Source organism: Ostrinia nubilalis, chromosome 15, assembly GCF_963855985.1.
Source record: "Ostrinia nubilalis chromosome 15, ilOstNubi1.1, whole genome shotgun sequence".
In the NCBI taxonomy this organism is placed as follows: Eukaryota; Metazoa; Arthropoda; class Insecta; order Lepidoptera; family Crambidae; genus Ostrinia; species Ostrinia nubilalis.
Window position 1 is genome coordinate 11,592,338 of NC_087102.1, and position 23,907 is coordinate 11,616,244.

Consider the following 23,907-nt stretch of genomic DNA (forward strand, 5'->3'; position numbering starts at 1 on the left):
TTACTGTACAATTCAATTGGCTTATTAAACCATAAAGATCTTTTAGGTTTGGCATATTGAATAATTGAATGAAGTAAATTACCGATAGGACCCTATTTAGACCCGAAGTGTAAACTAAACCCAAAAAGAATAAAGTTTCACCATTCCCTACTTAAAAATACTTTGCACTCTTAGAGGATACTAATAAACATTAATTTCCCTAACTGGAATATAAAACCCTATTTATCATTTAGATAGATGTTCTACAACCCGATACCATTGTTTACCTAAAAATAAAACTACAATTTTCTGTTTTTCTAAATTACAAAATAACTTTGAACATTAGTTTCGAATTACATAGGTAATATACGAATAATTTCACCGACATGGTAGGTTGATTAACCATGAGTTTTGTGCAATTATGTATGTTGTATTATACCAAATTACCCTGTGACAACCTTGACTAACCGGCATGAAATGGGTTCACCAAACATGTACTGTTTATGTTTAGTATAATATTGTTTATTCATTTTCGATAGAACTCATTTAGATGTCAAGGATATAAGAACTTAAAAGTTAGTCCTCATTTCTCAAAACAAATACATTGAGAAACATAACAATAATGACTAAAATGGTAACTACATAATTTTGATTAGTAAAAAATAAATAAAAGTTGTTTATAAAAAATTAGTTAGCCTCCATTATAAATATTTTGAGATCACAATACCAATATTTGTCCATCGAAAATGAGCAATAGCGAAAATATGTTGTAAGGCTGAGCTTGGCAAATGAAAGTTTATGGTACATAGTTCAATATAATCTGTCGCAGTGTTTCTCGACTAACTACTATAAATAACTATGATATTTCCGTCTGATATTTCGATTCCAGCCCTTCATTTGCCAGACTAGCCGGTAGGTAACGATCGGGTTTCATACAATAGATTCAATAATATCACGCTATTTCGACAAATATGTTTGTAGCAAACTGACTAGAATTAAATAATAAATTGTCGATTCATCGGTCTGGACAATCCTTTGATTTAAATTAGGTAAATCAATAATTCAGTTTAGTTAAAAACTGTTTTACAACACAATGGTGTGTTGTTGAGGAATCGTTCGTTGAGAATCGTCCGACAGTTGGAACTGCGAGGCGCATTGATGTCACTCCGTCCCACTTCAAACAGAATCGATTGTTCTTGTATCAGACCACCCGCGAACAATGCACAGTGATCTCTCGCATCACATCATTATTAGTAAGTAGGTTAGTAACAGTATGGCATAAAATTCGACTCACAAATTGCGAAGGTTCCATTAAAATCCTAATATTAGTTTCAATTTGGAAGTCTAGCAAAAAATACCTATTCACATGAATGATTGAGCAATTCTTAACAAATCTATGTTGGGACAATAAATAAGTCTAATTAAATAAGTAGGTAGTGAGGAAAAACATACGATAAGTATAGGATTTTCATGACCGTTAAAATTTAAAACCTATCAGATAGATAAGAGTGGTACATTGAACTAGCTACGCTAAAATGTATAACCAACTAACCTAGGGAAAAGTCACATTGAGGTGTATAAAAGATCTCGCTGAAAAAAACTGGATATATATAAGAATAGGTATAAACGTTTCTAAAAACCCCGTTACATTTATATAGGTACTCTAAAAGGGTTGGATTGGTCTCGAGATTCTGAGATACGACTACAACGCTACAACAATACAATAAGTTCAACAATATCTTACAAAATATACACACATTTCGATCATAACTAGATATTTGGCCGAACGCTTCCATGCTGTTCGCTGCCACGAAACGAATTACCAAATTATCAGCTCTGCAATCGATAAAATCGATGCCTATCTCTAAAATGACTATGAGTATGGTAATCAGATCTATAGTTGCTTACAGTTAAAGGGCACAGGTAGGTAGATATGCAAACGCGTTAGGTCAATCCGACAGCATGGAAAGGAGTCAAGTGGAATGATGTACGTGCTCGATCGTCAAGTGAGTGGATAAAAGGCTCAGATTGGTGTACAAAGGTCCGGCCGGTGGCGATCGCTGATTGTTAGATTGTTTAATCTGCGGCCTTGCGGTCGAGTTGGGGTACAAAAATAGGTAGAGAGCTCTAGAAGGAGATTCGGGCAGTCTTTAGGATTTGAGTTCGGGGAAGAGGTGTCGGAGGATGGCGAGGTAGTGGACCGTGGCGGCGAGGGCCACGAACACGTGCCATATTGCGTGCGCGAAGGGGATGCGTCCGTCCGACTTGAAGAAGAACACGCCCATCAGGTACAGCATGCCGCCCAGCTTCAGGTCGTACATCGCGGGGAACTGGTGCTGCGGGCAAACAACACAGATTAACATACAATAAAATAAATAATATTCTTACCCCCTTAATAGTAAAACTTACACGCTCTTTGAACAGTGTTTTAAAGTGACGTTTAAGTAGTATGGAAAAGACATTTTAAAACAGTGTACAACAACTGTGTAACTTTTTATTAGTAAGGGGATTATTAGGCAAAGAGAACTTAATTAAAGAAATCCTACAAATATTATAAACGCGACAGTTTGTTCCTCTCATGTTTATTCCTCTTTTAAAAGGATTTTGATGAAACGTTACAGTATTATTGTTTACATACAGTATTCATCAGAATAAACTGGAAATTCACGCGAGCGTGCTTAAGCTAGTGTTCACGTTAGGCATTTTATTTATGAAAATAACATCCGCACTTTTATTTGTGAAAGAAAGACGAAAACCACGTGAGCGGAGGCCAGAAGTTAGTAGTATTATCTCATACCTCATTACTTCGACGAAAAGAAGTACTTATGTATTAATGAAGATGTGGTACCGCAGTTAAACAAAAATCAAAATACTAATATGCCGTGCCTATAATAAATGCTATGCTCATGCTGTGTCAAGGGAATTAATGTGAAAATATACGTTTTAATCGAGTAATAACGTAGATAATGCATCGCATGCTACTACAGCTATTAATCCAGCGCGGCAATATTTACCGCCGGCCAATATCCTAATCGAGTAATGTAGAAACAATGTCGCATCGTAAACAATAACTATGAGTGAATTTATTATGGTTAGACTATCAGAATGAGTGAGTATTGTGTATTTAAAATTATAAGTACCTATCTAATATAGCATGAGCCATGTCTCTGAGCGTGTAGCTTCGCACGTGCCCAGACAGAGAGCCCAGAGGGGAAAGAGGTCTCTCCAAGCCCAAAGACACTCCCTGTCTGTTCATGAAACATGTGGAAAGCCTTCAGTTAGAATTCTAATAAGGTTCCGTAATTATTTTTCTTGAAATAGCAAGGTTTTGAACCCTGTTTTCATATTGCAGTTTTATTGGATTCTATGACTTACTTGACTTACTAGACTAAATACCTAAGTTGCAGTTTTGGAAATGATGAATAGGAACGTAAATAATTAATGAAATTCCAATAATATTGCACTTTATGCATGAAAAATGATCCTCTCCAAAAGTAATGTCATTCTCAGTACAGTCGCATGCAAAGTATTAAAACAAAGCAACGGAACTAATACGTTCGACTTGATTTCCAAATGTAGGGGTATACGAATACGTTGCGAAAATTACGTGCTCTATAAATATTGGATTCAAAGAAAACCGGTAATACACATAGTGATTTGCCGATTTTTTTTAAGGCCGAACACAATACGGCATTAATATTCATAGGCCGATCCAACAATTTGGTGACACGACAACCTCTAATCGGTTGTTAGTTATTTAAATAAAATATTAGAACGATATCGATCCGTTTCGAAATCTAATTGTAGGTATACAATCGCTGTTTTAATATTCATTAGATTGTATGTCATCTCAATCATAGTATTACAAGTAATTAATGTTTAATGACGTTAGATTGTTGATTTATCAACTAAATTCATATATAGCCTGACCAGGAACATAAAAACCCTCGCCATGTTGCGGAAAACTAATGGTACTAATTTCTTTTAATGGCAACAGTAACTGAAAACTTCATTGTCATGTCACCTTGCATGTCAGTCTATTGCTGTCAAAGTGTAAACAAACTTTATTTTAAATGTGCGCAATTGATTTAGTGAATTAAATTGCTAAAATCTTTTTATAGTCGTGAAAGAAAAGTGGTTCACAATGTGTTAAAGTATTTGTCGAAGAGAAATACTAAGGGTTCGGACAATATTTTCATTAAATAATGTTTCCGACAAAGGTTGTCAAATTGACAGACATGTTTATCGTATAGTACAGTCCACTATGAAAATTAGCTGTGGTGTTTCAACTACCTATTTTAAAGTTTTTAGTCACTTTGTAAGTGTTGAATTTTATGGAATTGGGAGAGAAGTACCGCGTTTGAAGCGTTCATGAGCAGACATTGTAGTTGAATATTCAAGTTCTGAATTTGATTTATTGATGAATAATAAAATAAATCCTACTAGCTCGATTAATGGTTTCATTTAATTTTTTTAAACCTATAATAAATAATCTCTTTTCGTTAATATAAGAAAATATAAAATTAGCCCGTAATCCTGAATCCTGATACATAAAGTTAGCCTATTAATTTAATACAGGTACGACTGTACTCAGTGTTGCACTATCAAATGCAATAGAGGCGCCTCTATGCCAGGGTTTTTATGTTCCTGGTCAGGCTATAAGTAACGTAATAATTGTATTTGTTTTAAGTAGTTTCAACGTTTCAGCCAGTATAACAGTTTTGATAAATGGTATAAAACCAGGGAGAAGGGAATGAAAGAATTTAGTTTAGTTAGAGGGTCCCACAATTTCTCATGTTATCATCTCTTCTAACTATGGGATAGATAGTGGTCTTGATCAAGTTAAAAGACGCGCGATTTAAATCTAAATTCCAGCGAGCTAAACCTGGTGGTATTAATTTCTTTATCTAATGTATTAAACAATTTATTAAGCTATTAGGGATAATAAAAACCCTTCCACAAAGTATATTGGGCAATAACTTTATGAAATCAATTCGCTTTATGGCTAGCATTCCGCAGCCTTGAGGAGAAATTAAACTCAAGTTATGAAATGCCGTAGGTAGTGGAACTCATTAACATAATCATTTATCATCTCTTCGGTTTTCTTCTTATGCCTTCAATTAGTTTACTTTTTATAGAAAACTTTAAGATAATAGATATTGAAATTATGGAATGTTATCTCTATTTTTGTTTGCTTTTGCCACGAAAACTGACGTATGTCAAAGCCATGTTTACATAGATTTTGTCTACAGTTACATTTCCCATATTATGTTAGTTACTACAAACAGTTATGAAACCTGTCACTCCATGGCGCGATGGCGTGTTTAACTAAATATTGTGAGTTACTTATGTTTGTATCTGTCTACATGCTGAAGGATCTCATAAACCTGAATAGTTAGTTGACATTTTCGTAGAATATGTATTTGTATTGCTGCTTGAACCACAAATCTTTGAAGAATCCTATACAAAAATGTGTTTTAATTCGTCTTTTTCGGATACTTATGTCCGAGTCGCAATTGATCGATATTTACTACAGTTAAAATGTATTTTTTTATTCCAGTAGTTACCTACTATGTTATGTAATGTATTTGCTATTTCGTACTTGTGCCCAAGCAGGCATCGCGAGTGCCTGACCCAATGGCCCGTCCAAGGCGAACCACGTTAAATATTTCACGTTCTAAGTAACAAACAACTTAGAAACCGTACTCCATTCGATTTCGTTATTTAATTAGAGTGGAATGGGAATGAAAATCAAATGAACGTTTTTCATTGTTTATAATACTGTTTGATTACATTTTTATACTGATTTGCGTACCGGCAAGTATATTTTGTGCATAACGACCAGCTTTCGACAAGGTCAACTGGGGAAATATGATATTAAAAGTAAAGTAGTAGCGTAATACATTTATAATACAGGTGAAACAGTTGATAAAAACGTAAAAAACTTGTTTTCAACAAAGGCACGCTCACTCACATCCACTTCAAATATTTTTTTAATAAGTTTTCTACGTAACTACTAGAATATTAATTAATTGCTTGTTAAAAGGCACCTCTGTTTATCTTAGTGTTAGTGTGTTGTTACTTGTTGTACCTGTATTTTTGTAAAACAACGTCAGTCAACGTCATCATAAAATTAGAGGAGAGAGAATATAAAGCGGAGTGACTGCAGCCTAGTTTTTAATTGCAATTTTGACCTCTTTATTTATGTTAAAACTACAAAATTGGAAAATAAATGTACAAAATGTGGGAAAGCCACCCGTATGATGGAAAGTAATCATCAAATACCAACAAAACATATATGGCATTGATTTGTTTGCTTGACATTCATGTAGTAATTAAGCTTTGGATTACCAACTTAATGACTGACTAGCTGGAATCTAGATAGCTAGATTTAAATAGAGTGTCATCAGGCAAAGTGGATAAGACACAAAAACTAGCGAATTTTTTGCTAATTTTGTAAAGAAAATTAAAGAAATAATAATCGAAATTACTGAAGCAAATATTTAAATTAAACATTATTTTACTCTGCAATCAAAGATAGTCAAGTTGATCGCAAATTAGTATCCATTTTGGTCGATCTTGTTTGTTTTTAAGTTGTGAATATTAATTTACTGGCACGGATTATACATACGGATGGCGGTACATCAATACAAACACTAGGTGGAATTGGCATCTATGTAGTTATACCTACTAGGTACGATTTTTGGTGAAAAATGTATAAGCGTCGGAAAATCACGACTTTAATTATTATTATACAACCCAATCTAATGGTGATAAGTATAAACTCTTAGACTAAGAGCTGGTGAACGCCAGACCTACGTTATTTTATAAAAGCTGAAGTGTCAGCGTATGCTCCCAATATAGGATATAATGTTGGTGAATCATGAAGTTTGGGTCATCGTGGCTTTGGCAGCAAAAAAAAAACTGTCTGGCAAGGAGTTGGAACTGTCAAAACAGTCTGGCTGAAACTTCTAGTCATTGCATGTCAACGCTTTATACAACAACTTCTAATCATTGCCCGTTTAATCTATCTCTTCCGTGTCTAAAAGTTATTTATCTATCTCGCCTATGATAACTAGCGCAAAGGTCGCAAGGGCAAGCCGCAAACGACAATGCAGGCCGACCTCTTGTGCAACGTATTCATGTATGGAAATTCAGAGATAGGGCTTCCGAGCCACGTGACATCGTTGCAGTGACCGGTGACGTAGTCCACTATAGCAACCGCACGAATAGCACCTGGCCTAGTCCACATAAAGCACCTATCGATATCACTATTCGTGGATTAAATATTAAAAAGATAAAACTTAAAATTGCCGCTTACTGACGCCGGCACAAGTACCTACCCAACCACACTACCCATATGCGTGGATTCAAATTTATTTTTACATTTTTGTCCAAGAGAGAGAATAAAATATCGATAGGTGCTTCATGTGGACTAGGCCAGGTGCTATTTGGGCGGGTGCTGTAAGTGGACTACGTCGTTGCAGTTGCTATGCTAATATATACAGCGCTTTGTTTTTAACTCGATAAGTGCTTTAATCTCTGGAGCCCCGTTGACTCATTCTTAATTCATCAAACGATTGTTTTTCTATTGTCTGGTATTGCGGCATGCGAGAGGTTAAATGATTTAAGACCTGAAGCGTTTCATCGAAAGAAAAGCAAAAAAATTTATTATGTACATAGACTTAATCCCTCATAGTAGCCTAGTATCGGTTTGGAATTAATGACCGTATGATTCGGTATTGATAAAAAAGCAATTAAGTCGTTAAACCGCTCTTAATGGTCGAAATATTGAATACAATCTGTAACTTTATATCATACTGTTATGCTGACCATAATAGGATATACATTAGGTAAGGGATGATCTAAATATAAACATCAATTAAAACAAACGCATTTTCTTGAAGAGGTTTAGATGTAACTCTAATGATAAAAGAAACATATCTCAGTCTAACGCCCGTATTCACAAACTGCTTGTGAAGCAGCAAGTCGAACGCACAGCGTTGAATAGAGCTCTGTGATTGGTTCGTGTGTCACCCTGTGCGTCCAAGCACACTGTGAGACCTCATAGTAATGTTTGTAAATATGGGCGTCAGTCTCATGACGTGCTCATAATATGACATCTCAATTAAATTGCAGGTTTGACATGACCACAATACATGTAGAAAAGTTTTGTCTACTTACGTTGGAGGTGATGATTATGGCAGCGGGTCCCAGTCCCATGACGAGGTAGAGAAGCAGCTCCAGCATCTTGTACCGCTCGTGGAAGATCTGCTGGTAGGTGATCCCTAGCACCGCCAGCAGCCAGATGGCCCAGCGAAGTTCCCGGAGCATCCAACAGGATAATGTCCCGACAGTTAGCCAGGGGAAGTACGAGCTCGCTATGAAGATGTATATCATGGCCCGGTCGCAGCGGTGGAGGAAGTGCTTCATTCTACTGGAAAAATATAAAGCGTTAGATAAGCGTGAAACCGCACAAGACCGAAGAAAACAGGAGGCCAAGACACACGTTTAGGGTCGCTGAGCCATCTGAGTAAGTAAGATAAGCGTTGAACATAGAACGTGCCTATTCGTATAAACAAGGTCCTGGAGAAAAGAAGAATCCAGTTTTTTATGAAGGTCTGTTCGCTTTCTTATTCTTTAACGAGGCCGCATTATTAGGTCATCAGCTACCACAATCCCAACTCGAGTCAACTAAAAATACAGGGTCCGAACCTCACAAGCTGAAAAAATGAGGTCACCTAGAATTTTTATAATAGCATCACTATGTAATTCTTCATTAAATAAGGTATAAACGTCCTCCTACGTAATAACAGACTTCCGTTTCGGCCTCGTGGAAGCCTTAAGACAGCTTACATAAGGATTATGTCTATTTTTACATCATCCATCACCCCTTTTCCTTACGGGTGGGCTATATCGGTCGCAGGTGAAATATTATACGTCATTTGTCTTCTTTATTGGAACGAACCGCTTCCGAAACTTAGGGGTGCTAAGGTACAGATGGACGGTATATCAAGGTAAAAATTGTGGTATCTTATGTGGTTGAAATAAGGGCGATTTTGGAACAAAAATGTATGGTCAGATGTGCTATAGGTAATAGGTTTAACCCTGGCGAACATAATACTTCCTACAAATATAATAAAGACGGAAATCCGACAATAGTCGAACGAATATGGATTATTTGTGAATAGAGATAAATTATGCTGTGGAAAACATTGGATACATTTAGTCTGCCATTAAGTTATTAGGAAAACACATAGCTATCATCATCAAACATCAGATAATGGCAGTATTTGCTGTTAGTTTTTATACTAATAACTGTAATTATGTAATGTTTGTTTTAAAGTTGGAGTCCTGTCACAGATTTACTGATTGTCCTTTTTAAGGCTTTCTTCAACCACCGCCTACCTTACCTTTACATAGTAACACAAATTATATTTTGTGATAGTCAGCAAATGTATGTTTATCTGGTTTTGCAACTATTTAGGCCTCAGCCTCGAACTTAGCGGGCAGCGGGGCGGCGGCGGCGGCGGCGCGGGAGCGGCAGGATCTTATGCGTAAAATCAAATAGACCGGTTCTCGAAAACAGCGGCGCGGGAGCGGCGCCGGAGCGGGCAACGAGCGGGCAGCGGCGAGGGAGCGGGCAACGAGCGGGCAGCGCACTCCTTCTTTTGCCCACAATAAATCGAGCGTTAGGAATAAATTTGAATCGAAATAAAACTGTCGCCGTTGTTCAGACATTTCGTTTGCGAATAAAAACAAATATCTCGACAACATAACCCCGAACACAACATTTCGCCGCTAAAGCGCCGCGCGAGCTGCCCGCTTGTTTCGAGAACGGGTCTGCGTTGCCCGCCCCGCTCCCGCGCCGCCGCCGCTCCCGCCCCGCTGCCCGCTGAGTTCGAGGCTGAGGCCTTATTGGTTGTTTCATCCCACTTTTACAGCAAGTGTTTAAAGTCTTGATATTAAAATTTACAAAAGAAAATGCAAACAACAACTTAACGATAAAAATTAATTATGCAATCTCACTCAATCAATTAAACTTTTACGATTAGACGTTACGTGCATGCGAGAATATCTATTAATTCTATGATAACATCCTAATTAATACATCAGTGTATTGAACACGCAACTAAATAATCGGAATTCCAGATTACGAATACGAGTGTTTATTCAAGTAAATTGGTTATTTGATTTATTAACGAGCACCGGGTTGCTATGAGAAAGATCTGCCTGGTTTTATACGGTAGTGGGAATATAGTTCCCACCAAATTTTGAACTTTATTCCCTTGTCTTAAGGCACAAAAACAATTAAAAATTTGGACTTGTTAAAGGCTTAATTAGAGTCATTAACCACATCCCCCACACCAGCCTCCTACCTCTCTCGAGTTCATTAATCATTCAATGAACATTTTGTCCGCACTCGAAACGTGACTTGCGTGACCGTAATGAGGAAAGATTAGTTACTTACTTACAAGTTTTATAGGGCGTTTAACGAAAGCTATTACCGAAATTAGCTGTTTCAAAATGAATGGTCTGTTTGGCTAGCTGACGTCGCGGTGGGACTATTAGACTATTAACACTAGAGATGAAACGGATAGTTGTTTGGCCGGATACCGGATACCGGATATCCGGCCAGCTGCTAGGCCGGAAAGCCGGATATCCGGCGGCCGGATAGTTGGCCCATTGTCTCGTTGCATTTCGTGACAAGTTTAGCGCCGCACAGGTGCTTCGAACGCGATCAGTGGGTCTATTAGTAGACTAGAATAGTCACACTTTTCGAAAATCGAATCCGTCCGAATAGAATGTCAGATTTTGCCACTAGTCTAGGGGGCAGATCAATTCGGGTGATTTCGGTTGCTATAGCGAGTGTGTGATTGAATAGCGAAAATTAAATTAGTTTACTTGCTGCGTAATCTGACTGAACTGCATGCATCATGTCACCAGATGACCAGACCATCAGTGAAAAAAAGATAGCCTTTTTTTATTTGGCAATATTTCGACATTAACAGATGTTTACTATTTATGTATTCGTCATTAGAGTGATTAGCCCAGAAAATAATAAAATAATAATAAATAAATAAATAAATTTATTCAATAAAACAAAATTAGCACAAACAAACTGCAAAACTTACAAGTAACATAATTTATCATTCAATGCTAAATTTGTATTACAATGTTTCTTATTCTAATAGAAATATAGATTTCTACACTAGGCAAGGCCTGTCCTGTAGACAATCTATTGGCAGAATTTGTCTCTTAGTAAAAAGAAATTAGTTTTTTGAAAGGCTTTTTTGTAACTTTTTGGACCTTAAATAAAAGCCGTCATTATTATAAGCCATTTCATTGATATTTACCTCAAAGATTAATGTATTTCATTTTATTAATAGCAAAATGTCGTAGTTTTTTAATATCCGGTATCCGGCCGGATAGTGAGTTACTATCCGGTATCCGGCCGGATAGTAAATTTAGGCCGGATATCCGGCCTACCGGATAGTTACCGGATATCCGTTTCATCTCTAATTAACACCTCTCATTCCCTCATACAATTTTCAGCGGCAAATCCTATGTAAGTATCATCTTAGATGTTCTAGACATGATAGCAAGAAGTAAATTTTTTAATGTGTCATACAACGATGTCTGATATGTCGCAAGAATTTGTCTGACATGATGTAGGGCATATGTCACTTGGAGAATACTTTATACTACTTGAAGGTGGAGGAATGTTTTTGGACTTTTCAACTAATATTGGCAGCTTGAAGGAGAGACAATGTATTTGGTCATTTCAACTAAGGCTCTTCTTTGTTTCGAAGACGACGTGGTAACAAATCTAATAACACTCTTATAAAATTTACAATAGCTATTGGATTGAAATTCAATGCTCAAATGAAATAAATTTTACACGTAGATCTAGTGCTATGCAATGAAAGTTTAAACAAACAATTTTCGTTTTCAGTCGGTCCTTTGTGAATCAGTTTTGTACCTGACTCCATTAAATATAAACGAAATTGAATTGGAGGATACACAAACAAGCCAGCATCATGAGAATGGAAAAGTTATTTCAGCGGTGTACCCACAATTCAGTATTTATTTTATGAAATAAGTATTCCAAACATGAAACCAACATAAATTGAAGAAACAGAAGCTTCTGAAGAAAAACTTCGGTTCGTTTTTACGCGATTTCTATGTATTTTCGTCTGATTTATTTTGAACTTAAGTACATAGCATTATTATATGGCTGATGGCTTTTTGATTTGCTAATGAGTTTCAAACGTGGTATCAGGGTCAGAGACTCTTAAAATTTAATGGTGTAAGTTATACCACAAGTTATACTTAGTAAATTGAATTTAGAGACGAAGATTCAGTGAAACTTTTAATAATTTGAACTTTTACTGAACTTTGAAGAGTTTACCTATTGAATAGAACGATATGAAAATTATTTTTAAATATCAATTTCATAGGAGTCGCTGAAGATCATTCAACATGCATAAAGGCATAATTAAGCTTATACTCTGGCTGTGTACGTGGAATCAGAAGATGTTTGTGATGTGCTCCCCGAACCTGAACTCATGACCTCTGTCGTACCTAGCTGTCCGGTAGGTACGTGAACCATCAGACCAAGCGACCTTGCCTGAATTTAGTACTGAATTTTATGCTCGTACACTGCCCTTACGTGACGTCATTTGCAATCTCTTAGGACTTAACAATGTTTCACATTGTAGTTTCTTTAGTCATGTGTTGTAGGGCCTGTTCTCCTGTTTGTTGCCGGCTGAAAGCGTGTCTCAACATCTACACGTCTATTATTTGCAAATATCGATGCGTTATAAATAGCTTTTCCCCGATAAAGGCCGGGGCGTGGGAGGGGCGCTAACACTTGCGGCTGTCGATAGATTGTCTCTAAGTTCCACTTATAGAATCTCTTGGGCGTTGCATCCCTGCCTTTATAAATGCGGTATTAGATCTGTCTGCTTTCGTTATCTCGCGTAAACCGCTGATTAATTTCGTTAAGAAATAGATGGGAGCGAAAAAATGTTGTAAAAATAAAGGATGAAATTTTTACGAACCTATAATTTATCTTCGCGGTATGAAAATGCTTTTAGTAGATACATATTATTAGTGTCCGACCGAAACTAGTTTTACGACCGAAACCGAAACCGAAAACGAATTTCGGCAACAGTGTCTATTTCGGCCGAAACCGAAACCGAAACTGAAACTTCCTTACAAGGCTCATATTTTGAGGGAAAAATAAAGAAAACGTTATTATAATCAGTCAGTCTTTATTGTTTTCTCTTTAAATTGCATTAAAATTGAACTTATAAAGTGCCTTTTTACTCTAAAAGGTATCAAATAGTCTAGATTTTTTTTAATTACTCGCAATATTCAGGACATCTACATAACCTGTCCCATGGTCGGGTCTTTTACCTTAATAATTTCTCAAAACAAAATTGGTAGTACGTAAATTAGTATCTAATGTACTTGCCACTTGGATACCTTGGTGATAAATACTAAAATTAACTTTGAAACTCTGAATCCATAATATTATCACCATGAAATGCACTATAGTCATTACTAACTACTTAAGTAATGTTTGTTTGTAAGTAAAGCATTTGCGAACCAAAAAACAATTTATAGGTTCTTAGATTAAACTTGATTATTCTTTTATCAGTCATATTGAATTTTTTTTTTTATGTTTACACCCGCTCTTAAGTTATAACGACATAAAACGAGATAAAACTTACCAAATTCAAAATAAATCACTCGAAAACTCGCCACCACAACAAAACAAAACTAACAGCAAACAAACAAGCGAGCGAATCACGACATTGGCTCTGATCGGATTCATCCACTCATTCAACGCGCCGAACATGACCGATAACAGCGCGGAAACTCCTGAATGCACATTCGGTTTCGGTCGTAGTTTCGGCAAGTTTGCCGCCGAAAACGAAACTAAACCGAAACTCGTGTTTTTACCGAAACTCAACCGAAAACGAAACCGAAACCGAACATTCGGTCGGACACTACATATTATGTGTTTTTCATGAGACGCGCGCGGATTTGCATGGTTTTCCGTTACAGGCAGAATTTACAGCAGAATAAACTATACTTAGGTTCTTATAATAAGGCCTGCCTTTAATAACTATTAGCACAGAATAATAATAAGTACTACGTACAGAAGTTTTACTTCGCCAAGGTATTTAAAAAAATATATGCTCAATGTCATTAACAATATGGTGTAATTTAGCCTGTCTCAAGAGTCAAGCACCATTTTGTTGACAAACGTCAGTGATCGGCACTGCGCCGAAGCTATAGGGCTGACTTCGGTAAAATGATGTGACGTGAGGTGCCAAATTGCGGAAAATGGCGGAGGAAATACATGATTTAGCATGAATTATCATGAATAATATTAACTACTTATTTACCTCTCAGTGTCTTGAGGCAACTTAAAAAAGTACATTCTGTGTTTTTATTATTTAGGCAGTTAAATACTGCACAGTATTTAGTACACCATTTTCTTTATTTTCTTCCGTCCATACACAAGAATACGCGTGAGTCAATGTTCGCTCGTATGTGAGGCCTTGTCGAATAGTATCCTGTAGGTGGGCCATCGTGCGTGTTTTGTTTTCGATGTAAACTCGCGGAGATGAACAGGCCTGCTATTAGGCTAGATGACAAAATTTCAATTATTTGTCCGTTAGACAGATAATTAGAAAATATTAGACTCATATTTTTTATTTTCTTTCATAATTAAATAATAACAATGCTACATCGTGTTGAAATGGCGCGTTACGTCACGCTTGAGTAGATTTTTTACTCAAAAGTGACGTCACGCGACATTTCAACTCAATTAATACTGTAACTATTCGATTAAAAAAAAAAGTATGTGACTAAATAGAATTTTAAATTTCATTACCCAGTCATCATCCCTAATGGAGATAGGAACCATATAAGATCGTATCTAGACGCGACGACGAGACTCACGGTTCAGACTTCAGTTTCCATCGCGACAAAACTCCGACATTACAGTCAGTAACCAACTGAAGGCTGTGTATATTAACGCAATATTATGTGAACGTTAAGTCTGTAAACTTTAAGCTCCTATCTTACTGAAACACGCCTACGCACGTCTGGCGTCCCACGAGTTTGATAGGACTTAATAAAATTAAAGTAGTACCTGACTAGACTAAGCTTAACTATAAATAAAATCATACCTATAATAATAAAGAGAGACAGATAGGACGTACTACGTTGTTGGTATGCGACCAGTAATTTTTGGAACTACAGCACTCTATTGCAAAAATCATTCATTGTTTGAAGAGAACATTTTATTTATTTAAAAGCTTTATCGTACAAAAGGCGAACTTAGTGCCGTGTGGCATTTTCTACCAGATAATCTTAAAGACATCATTTAGGCCATAGAATTTGAGAATATTAACCAAGAACATAATATTCACATTTTTATTATATTATTAACCCAGAGACAGAAGCTAGTTATGCAAGCATAGTGGGTTTTCTGTCTAAGTAACATCGTTATTCTTGTCATCAGTAGCAAAAAAATTATGTAAGTAATTCAATTGTAACACTCAGCTGGAAAACGAAACGAAAAAAATCTACTGAAGTTTCATTTATAGCATTCCATTTATAGAAGCGTCAATCATGCTGAATACTTCAACAATGGCCGCGGCTATCCCCGAGTGCTTATCACACTTCCCCCGGGAACAGCGTAATAAAATAATTCGGAAAGGTCTTCCGAACTTGTTTCAGTTTCCAGAGATTACTTCATGAAAACGAGCTACAACATTTAATGGCGAACGGTTCTAGATAGAGACATATTCCTGTCAGCTCAAAATAGGAGGTCCAACAAAGTCAGTTTTTATTTTTTACCCGTATGACCTGACTGTGATACAACGACTGAACAGCTTCTCTTGCACTTAGCACTTAAAATGTAAGGCTCCGTATTTTTTAAACGAGAGCTTTTCTGTTTCTATTGCCATCGAGTAAATTAAAATTAGAAACTGTTCTTCCTTGTCAGACTTTCATTTTTCTCTACAGCAAAAAAGAAGCAGTGACGCACAGGGTCGAACCTAATGGGAATAAGAAACAGCACTTACGTGTCAGATCGGCAGCAGCATACGGAGTGGAAGGTGGTTGAGACTGCAAAAAGGAGGCATAGGGCCAGCCCGTACACCACCGCGGCAATCGCTTGCGGCGCGTTGACGGACCGCGTTAGCAGCTCCCGCGCACCAAGCGACGCGGGCGCCACGCAAAGTGCGTGTGTACACACGTTTGCCACATTCTCCACCTGGCGACAATGATGTACTGGTCAGATTTGTGATCTAAATGTGCTGAAAAGGGCCTGTGTACTGGAATGTCTAAGGGACACCCACCCCACACTAGCGTCTTTGGAGCATCGTCTTCTGGCATGCGCGCGCGCGTTGAGTCAATGTTTGCATTGCGATAAGCTCGAAAGACGCCGCTAATGTGGGGGATCTCAAATAAAATATGCTAGAAGTGGACAGGTATCATATGATTTATAGTCTCGAAAACTCCAATGAAAGACTTGCTTAATAAATAGCTTGTAACATATCCTTACCACGTAATGATCAGTTATTTTAGATTGTCGATCGATTCCTATTAGATGTCGTAATGGTTGGAATCAGTAATAATTTGGAATCGGAGCTCAGTAATCAGTGTAATGGATACCCTTGGTATAGTTAAATGTTCCCATTGTTTTATACGTCAAAGCACCAAACAGACTTTGGAATATCCGTCTATTTTCGCTGAATGAAACCAACGTCTGCTCACGTGTGTTGTTATTGCACGTAGATAGTTGGAATCGTAAAGGTTGTGATAAAAATAGATACACTGATGCTGCTTAAACTGTTACGGAAGCCTTGGGCTGATACCGAGATCTGGATCTTAATCGATAAGTGATGCAATCGAAAATCGTTTCAGATAGTAAAGATTAATAGATAAAGGAAAGTTTAGAAGAAGCGTCCAGCGGCTTTCATGTGGGCTGATCATTGCGACATAAGTGGGTGTAATAGACATTGTTATGACAAAACCTTTGTAAACCAAACAAAAGCACCAAACTAGGTGACTAAAAGCTCCCATGATAGATCCCTGACGTGAAACGCATGCTGTCTACAGTTTATGTGGCTTTTGTGAAGCCATTATTGTTTGCCATTTATCAACCGCTCTGCACTAGAGGGAAGTCGATCCTTAACTTCTCCTATTATATTTAGATTAAGTACCATCTACGTTGCGGGTCAGATGCCGGTTAAACATTCCCCCGGGATTAAGTTAGCCTTTACTGGTTGGATCTAGCTACCTAGCTGCAGAAGTACTGTAGTTGTGGGAACAATCAGGGTACTAACTAAGCGTCCCATTTAGGGTTTAATGTCACTGCGAATCAGGTCCACATTGGTCAAAAAAATTATATTGACTAAGTAGAAAGGTGATATCGTGATACCACGGGTGATACTGATACTTAATAAAAGAAAAATCGAGTAGATAGGTAATATGGAATCTCATCATCAGTAAGACCTCCCCCAGGAAACGAAAGGGGATGAACGTCAAAGAATACAATATAATGGAACGTAATATGTGTAGAGGAAAATCAATTACCTACTTACATGTCAAGTTAAGAATGGGGAGCAACTCTTGAAAGGCGGAAGACAAAGCAATAGTCGAGGCCATGGTCGGCTCGTATTAAAGTATAATGGATGCGTGCTGCGTGCTCACCAACTCTTACGATCGTATGGCTATCGATTGGAGCCCTGCTGAAACTGGGGTAGCTTATCAACGTTTAATTGGAACCCAGAAGCAATTAAGTTACGGTTAGGAACGCTCCAATGTGGAAATTCTGATCTAAAATAACGCTACAACTAACGTGTGATTGTTATTACAACGTAAGGATATACCTAAAACGACTGACGACAGATTCTACTTTAGATTTCAGTAGATTTTAATGAATAGGGGTGCTAGTTGCCGCAAACTGGGACGCTGTGATACAACTTACGATACCGAGGCCCGTATCATAAAACAAAGCCAAGAACTCAACTCAAACATGAATCAAGCCTATGATGTTTTAAAGTTAACATTTGGACCAATAGTTTAGTATCTATTCTTAACTCCTTTAGATTGATATTTGAGTGTCTATCGACGATACGGATTTTTAACTGACGATTCAACCGTGTTAATGCGACCTCCAGATTGCTTAGTGCTAAACATAGCTGGGCATTAACTCGTTAATCCGTTAATCGTTAATTAACGAAGTTAACATTTCTATTAACGGATTAACTTGTAAGTTAACTTTAAAAAATGTTAACGGACTCGTTAACTTCCGTTAAATTATCCTAAGTCCGTTAATCGTTAATCCAGTACACAGATATGGATAGATGCAGCATGTGTCAAAAATTGTATGAAGCCGAGCGTGCCACTTTTTAAACGTCATTAGTGTCATTTTAGCGAATTTTAGTGATTGCCGAAACGTAAAAGTAATCGTATCATCGTACTGCATTTGCAAAGTCATCGAATGATATCGTGTGACTCGATTCGAAAATTAATTAATTCCGATAAAACTGATAATTTGTTAAATACAAAACATAAAACATCTTTATTTACCTTTTTAAAATAAATTAATTCTTACAAATCGTCAAATCTCGTTATTTTTTTTACCCTACCAGCGTTTTAAGACATAAATTTGTCAAGTGTATAAATACATGGATCAGTGTGTGTCTTATTGTTAGTAAGTACGGTTCCTTGGGATCGGTATGAGTGCACCACATACAGGGACCATGGTTTTAACTCTTAAGAGTAAATCGCAGGATATGTATTAAAAACAATGCTACTTTATACTTCTTCTACTGCTACTTTATTCTAATTACCTAATTATTTGTTACTTGTGCTGTTAATTACAATTCTCAATCCGTAGATAATTTCTTCTTTCTACCGTGTTCGTACTACTGTCCTCGTAAAATCATCGTAACCGATTGTTGTAATCGGATTACATGAACATCACTCGACCATGTATGTCCATTTGGACATATCGGAATGGCACGCTTTGACGATCAACTTGCTGTATCTACTCTAATCCATATCTGTGATCCAGTACCTACTATTTACCAAAAAGATACAGCAGGCACGCTGAAAATCACTAGACAAACGCGTTCTGACAAGTACGTTCGGGCTTCCAGAACTTCCAGAACCCAAAAACAACAGTTTTTGTAACCAGAACGAACATTTATTTATTATTTACAATAGTGTCCGACCGAATGTTCGGTTTCGGTTTCGTTTTCGGTTGAGTTTCGGTAAAAACACGAGTTTCGGTTTAGTTTCGTTTTCGGCGGCAAACTTGCCGAAACTACGACCGAAACCGAATGTGCATTCAGGAGTTTCCGCGCTGTTATCGGTCATGTTCGGCGCGTTGAATGAGTGGATGAATCCGATCAGAGCCAATGTCGTGATTCGCTCGCTTGTTTGTTTGCTGTTAGTTTTGTTTTGTTGTGGTGGCGAGTTTTCGAGTGATTTATTTTGAATTTGGTAAGTTTTATCTCGTTTTATGTCGTTATAACTTAAGAGCGGGTGTAAACATAAAAAAAAAATTCAATATGACTGATAAAAGAATAATCAAGTTTAATCTAAGAACCTATAAATTGTTTTTTGGTTCGCAAATGCTTTACTTACAAACAAACATTACTTAAGTAGTTAGTAATGACTATAGTGCATTTCATGGTGATAATATTATGGATTCAGAGTTTCAAAGTTAATTTTAGTATTTATCACCAAGGTATCCAAGTGGCAAGTACATTAGATACTAATTTACGTACTACCAATTTTGTTTTGAGAAATTATTAAGGTAAAAGACCCGACCATGGGACAGGTTATGTAGATGTCCTGAATATTGCGAGTAATTAAAAAAAATCTAGACTATTTGATACCTTTTAGAGTAAAAAGGCACTTTATAAGTTCAATTTTAATGCAATTTAAAGAGAAAACAATAAAGACTGACTGATTATAATAACGTTTTCTTTATTTTTCCCTCAAAATATGAGCCTTGTAAGGAAGTTTCAGTTTCGGTTTCGGTTTCGGCCGAAATAGACACTGTTGCCGAAATTCGTTTTCGGTTTCGGTTTCGGTCGTAAAACTAGTTTCGGTCGGACACTAATTTACAAGCTTTATATTGACTTCACTTGTTAGTATGTGTGGGGCAAATCTTGCAACTGAATTTTAGACCAGTTCTCAACCGATTGAGCTGAAATTTGGTATACGTATGTAAGTAAGATGAAAATGCAATGTTATGTTACCATTAAGCTGGTCTGATGATGGAGTCAGGAGGTGGCCATAGGAACTCCTAAATGAAACGGCGGCATCGCATCGAATTTGGGTTTGTTGGATTTGCCTTTTCGAGCACTTTAGTACTAGATGATGTCCAGGGTCCTGATGATGGAGTCAGGAGGTGGTCATAGAAATTCGAAACGAAACGGTGGAAACTTATCGAGTTTGGGTTTGTTGGGTTTGTCTTTTCGAGCACTTTGGTGCTAAATTGTATTGTAATTGAACCAAGGCTCTGAGATTAAGATACTATAGACTAAGAGCTGGTGAACGCCAGACCTACGACATTTTATAAAAGCTGAAAGTTTGTCAGCGTATGCTCCCAATATAGGTTAGAATGTTGGTGGATTATGAAGTTTGGGTCATCGTTGCTTTGGCAGCTATCCTAAAAAAAACTGGCAAGGAGTTGGAACTGTCAAAACTGTGGCTGATGTCGAAACAACTTCTAATCATTGCCTAAATATTATACATAAAAATAACTAATTATGGTATAACGTAAGTAGAATTACAATTAGTCTATTGAATACAGAAAAAGCCACCGTAAAAGTTATGCTTGCGTTATACCATAAAAGCTGATTTTTATATAAAATATTAGGGCAATAATTAAAAGTAGTTTCCTCATCAGCCAGACAGTTTTGACAGTTCCAACTCCTTGCCAGACAGTTTTTTTAGGATAGCTGCTAAAGCCACGATGACCCAAACTTCATGATTCACCTACATTGCGAGCATACGCTGACAAACTTTCAGCTTGTATAAAATGACGTAGGTCTGGCGTTCACTAGCTCTTAGTCTTCTACTAAAAAGTGTAAAATAAAATTATAATAATAAAATTCTTTTTTTTAAAACAAGCTTTTATGTTGAAATGCAGTTGTTACTAAAAGTACCTACTTATTATTATTCTGTGCTAAAACGAAAAAAATAATTGTATGCAAGGTTCAAATAATTTTGAAGCGCAAACATAAATAAAAGAGGAATAAATTCCGTGCGCGATACAAGCTTTCGAAATTATTTGAACTTTGCATACAATTACATTTTTCGTTTTTTTATCATGTGTTAACGGATTAACGATTAACGTTAACTTCCGTTAAATCTTGCTAAATGTAACGTTTTAACGTTTAACGAAGTTAATTTTTTTATTAACGGTTTAACGATTAACGAAGTTAACTATTTGATTAACGGTGCCCAGCTATGGTGCTAAACAATGCACATTTGCAGCAAAACAAGTTATACATGCAATATAATGAATGCTCCGTGTAGCAACATCCTGCTCTCGCGTGACTGCGAAGTGGCGACACGTAATAAGTGTTTACTTATCGGTGTCCACAGTCGCTGACGATCTTCCAATGCCTATTGGCAAGTCGAAAATAGAAGATTATTAGATAGGTATAATATAATTTATATAATAATTGTATGTTTTAGACATCCAGATAAGACACCGATGACCGATCGTTATGGTTTCGAAGTAAAAGACTATTCTAAAATTAGGAGATTTTCTTACACAAGAGATCATCACGAAATTATATTTATAAAAGCGAAATCTCAGAAACTATAAGAGCTAGGAGTCTCAAACTTTGCATAGGGGTTCCTTTTAGAACGTAGGTGCTCACTAAGAACGGATGTTTTTACGAAACTCCACCCCTAAGGAAGTAAAACGGGGTTTGGGGTACGAAGTCCCGGGCAAAATTTTTAATTTTCCTGGACGAAAAAGAAGTTTATGTGGCGATGTCGAACGCAAATTTTTTAGGTCGTCAGGAATGAGTCGCGTCGCGCGAAATGTAAGAGGCACATTTAATTAAAAAGCAAATTTGGTACAAGGCACAACAATATATTTATTAAAAAGCTAATTTTCATGCTTTAAAATAGTAGGTAGGTAATTAAATTACCTTGTGTAAAAAAAACGAACTTAATACCATCTACCTAACTGAAAAAGAAGTTCCTACTTTAAATTTTATGAATTTCATCTTAATTAGTAACTGATAGGTTTCAAAATTTTTTGGCATTTGATATTTATAAAAAAAATATATTTCAGAGTTAAATGTTGATTAAGTTTTTTTTAACATTAATTGTGTAATTAATCTAAATTGTGATATCATCATTCATAGTACTCAATCAAAACAATATCATTTATGTGTACCTATTACATCATTGATATCCCTCTGATAAATACAATGTACATGTACCTAATCATTGGAAATGTTTGAAAGACGGGATTTCAACTGTAAATTCGCAGAAAATACTGTGATAGGTACATACCTATCACAGTATTTTCTGCGATAGGTGTATAAGTTTTATGGTGCAAAAAAGAATCTGCTATTACCTACTTATTGTTTGAAACAAAAAACTTGACATAAACTTTAGTTTAATGTTATTACATTTTAATGTTACATGGAATTTCATTCCTGAAACGCATATTATTGCATATTTCTATCATAATACTAGTTAATATTAATAATTTATGAATGTAATAATTAATGGAATCCAGTTACTTATTTGAATAAAGTTTTTTAAAGTTCATCACAATAATGTATTATATTACAATTAAAATATTATTTAATTAAACAAAGTAGCAGTTGTGTTATCATAGACTAAATAATTTAATTATGTATTACTGTGATTACTATAATAGGTATTATTAGTAAAAATGTACCAAAATAGTTTGTACTCACTGTGGTTGGCACATAGGCCTTGTTGGACGTAGCCCTTTCATTCATCCACTTCACGGATTTCAGCTTTTGCCAGGGAAGATCATAGTGGAAATAAATTTTACTTTCATTGAACTTAGATTTAAATTTCATTATTATCACAGAAAATAAGCTTACAACGTCACCCATTTGGCTTATGTTTTATTGGAATGGCAGCTAAACATTAAAAGGTCATGAGACCAAAGACTGTACGCTTAAGCTTATATTATTCCCAACATTCATGATATTAATTCAATTTACGTTTTTCTGTTAGAGAACACATTTTTCCTCCCTTTTGTACAACAACCACCTCGGTCGATCTCACCACGGGGTGGAAACGCCATAGAGTTTGACAGCTCCATAGAGAGTGAATTTTTTTGACAGTTCCGAGAGGAAGTGATTTTTTTTATAGTTGTCCTTTATGCGACAATGGCAATGGTCTTTTGCGTGTCTGGAATCAAGTTAGTAAACATTTTCGAATTACAACTTCAACTTTTATTTATAAATTATTTTATTGAATCTATTGCATTCTATAAATGAAATGTTTATTTAAAAGTATATTAATTCAAAGTCGTAATTTTCACTTTAATCAATTTAGTTCCGTCTCAAGCTACAACTGTGACATTATTAAAAAAAAAAACGTCAAAAATTTTCATCGAAAAAACGTGTTTTTCTTTAAACAAATTTTATCTAAAATCAATAATTTCTCAATCAATATTAATAAGAACTACATGTGCATGGATTGCCAGTTGGATTGATGTTTGTTTTAAGAAGAAATTTCTCTCAAATAAGATATCCACTCGAGAAAGGTTATTGCAGCTTGCAGCAACATCATGTTTTATCAAGTATTGAACCACACAAAGGATTAAATCTTCATTACAATATCATTCATAACTCCATTTAAATCAATGGA

General features: G+C 36.2%; 1 protein-coding gene across 2 annotated transcripts; it reads right to left on the minus strand.

The window, feature by feature from the left end:
• Positions 1–732: 732 nt before the first annotated feature.
• LOC135079012 (monocyte to macrophage differentiation factor 2) lies at positions 733–23,313 on the minus strand. 2 transcript variants are annotated; one of them, XM_063973635.1, is made up of 4 exons: positions 22,980–23,313; positions 16,089–16,279; positions 8,164–8,413; positions 733–2,315 (listed from the first exon to the last, which is right to left on the minus strand). In XM_063973635.1, the coding sequence occupies exons 1-4, from the start codon at positions 23,142–23,144 to the stop codon at positions 2,130–2,132; spliced, it is 792 nt and encodes a 263-aa protein (XP_063829705.1). In that variant the 5' UTR covers positions 23,145–23,313; the 3' UTR covers positions 733–2,129. The 2 variants fall into 2 exon arrangements, with proteins under 2 accessions (XP_063829705.1, XP_063829703.1); XM_063973633.1 differs by having other exon boundaries at positions 8,164–8,416.
• Positions 23,314–23,907: the final 594 nt, after the last annotated feature.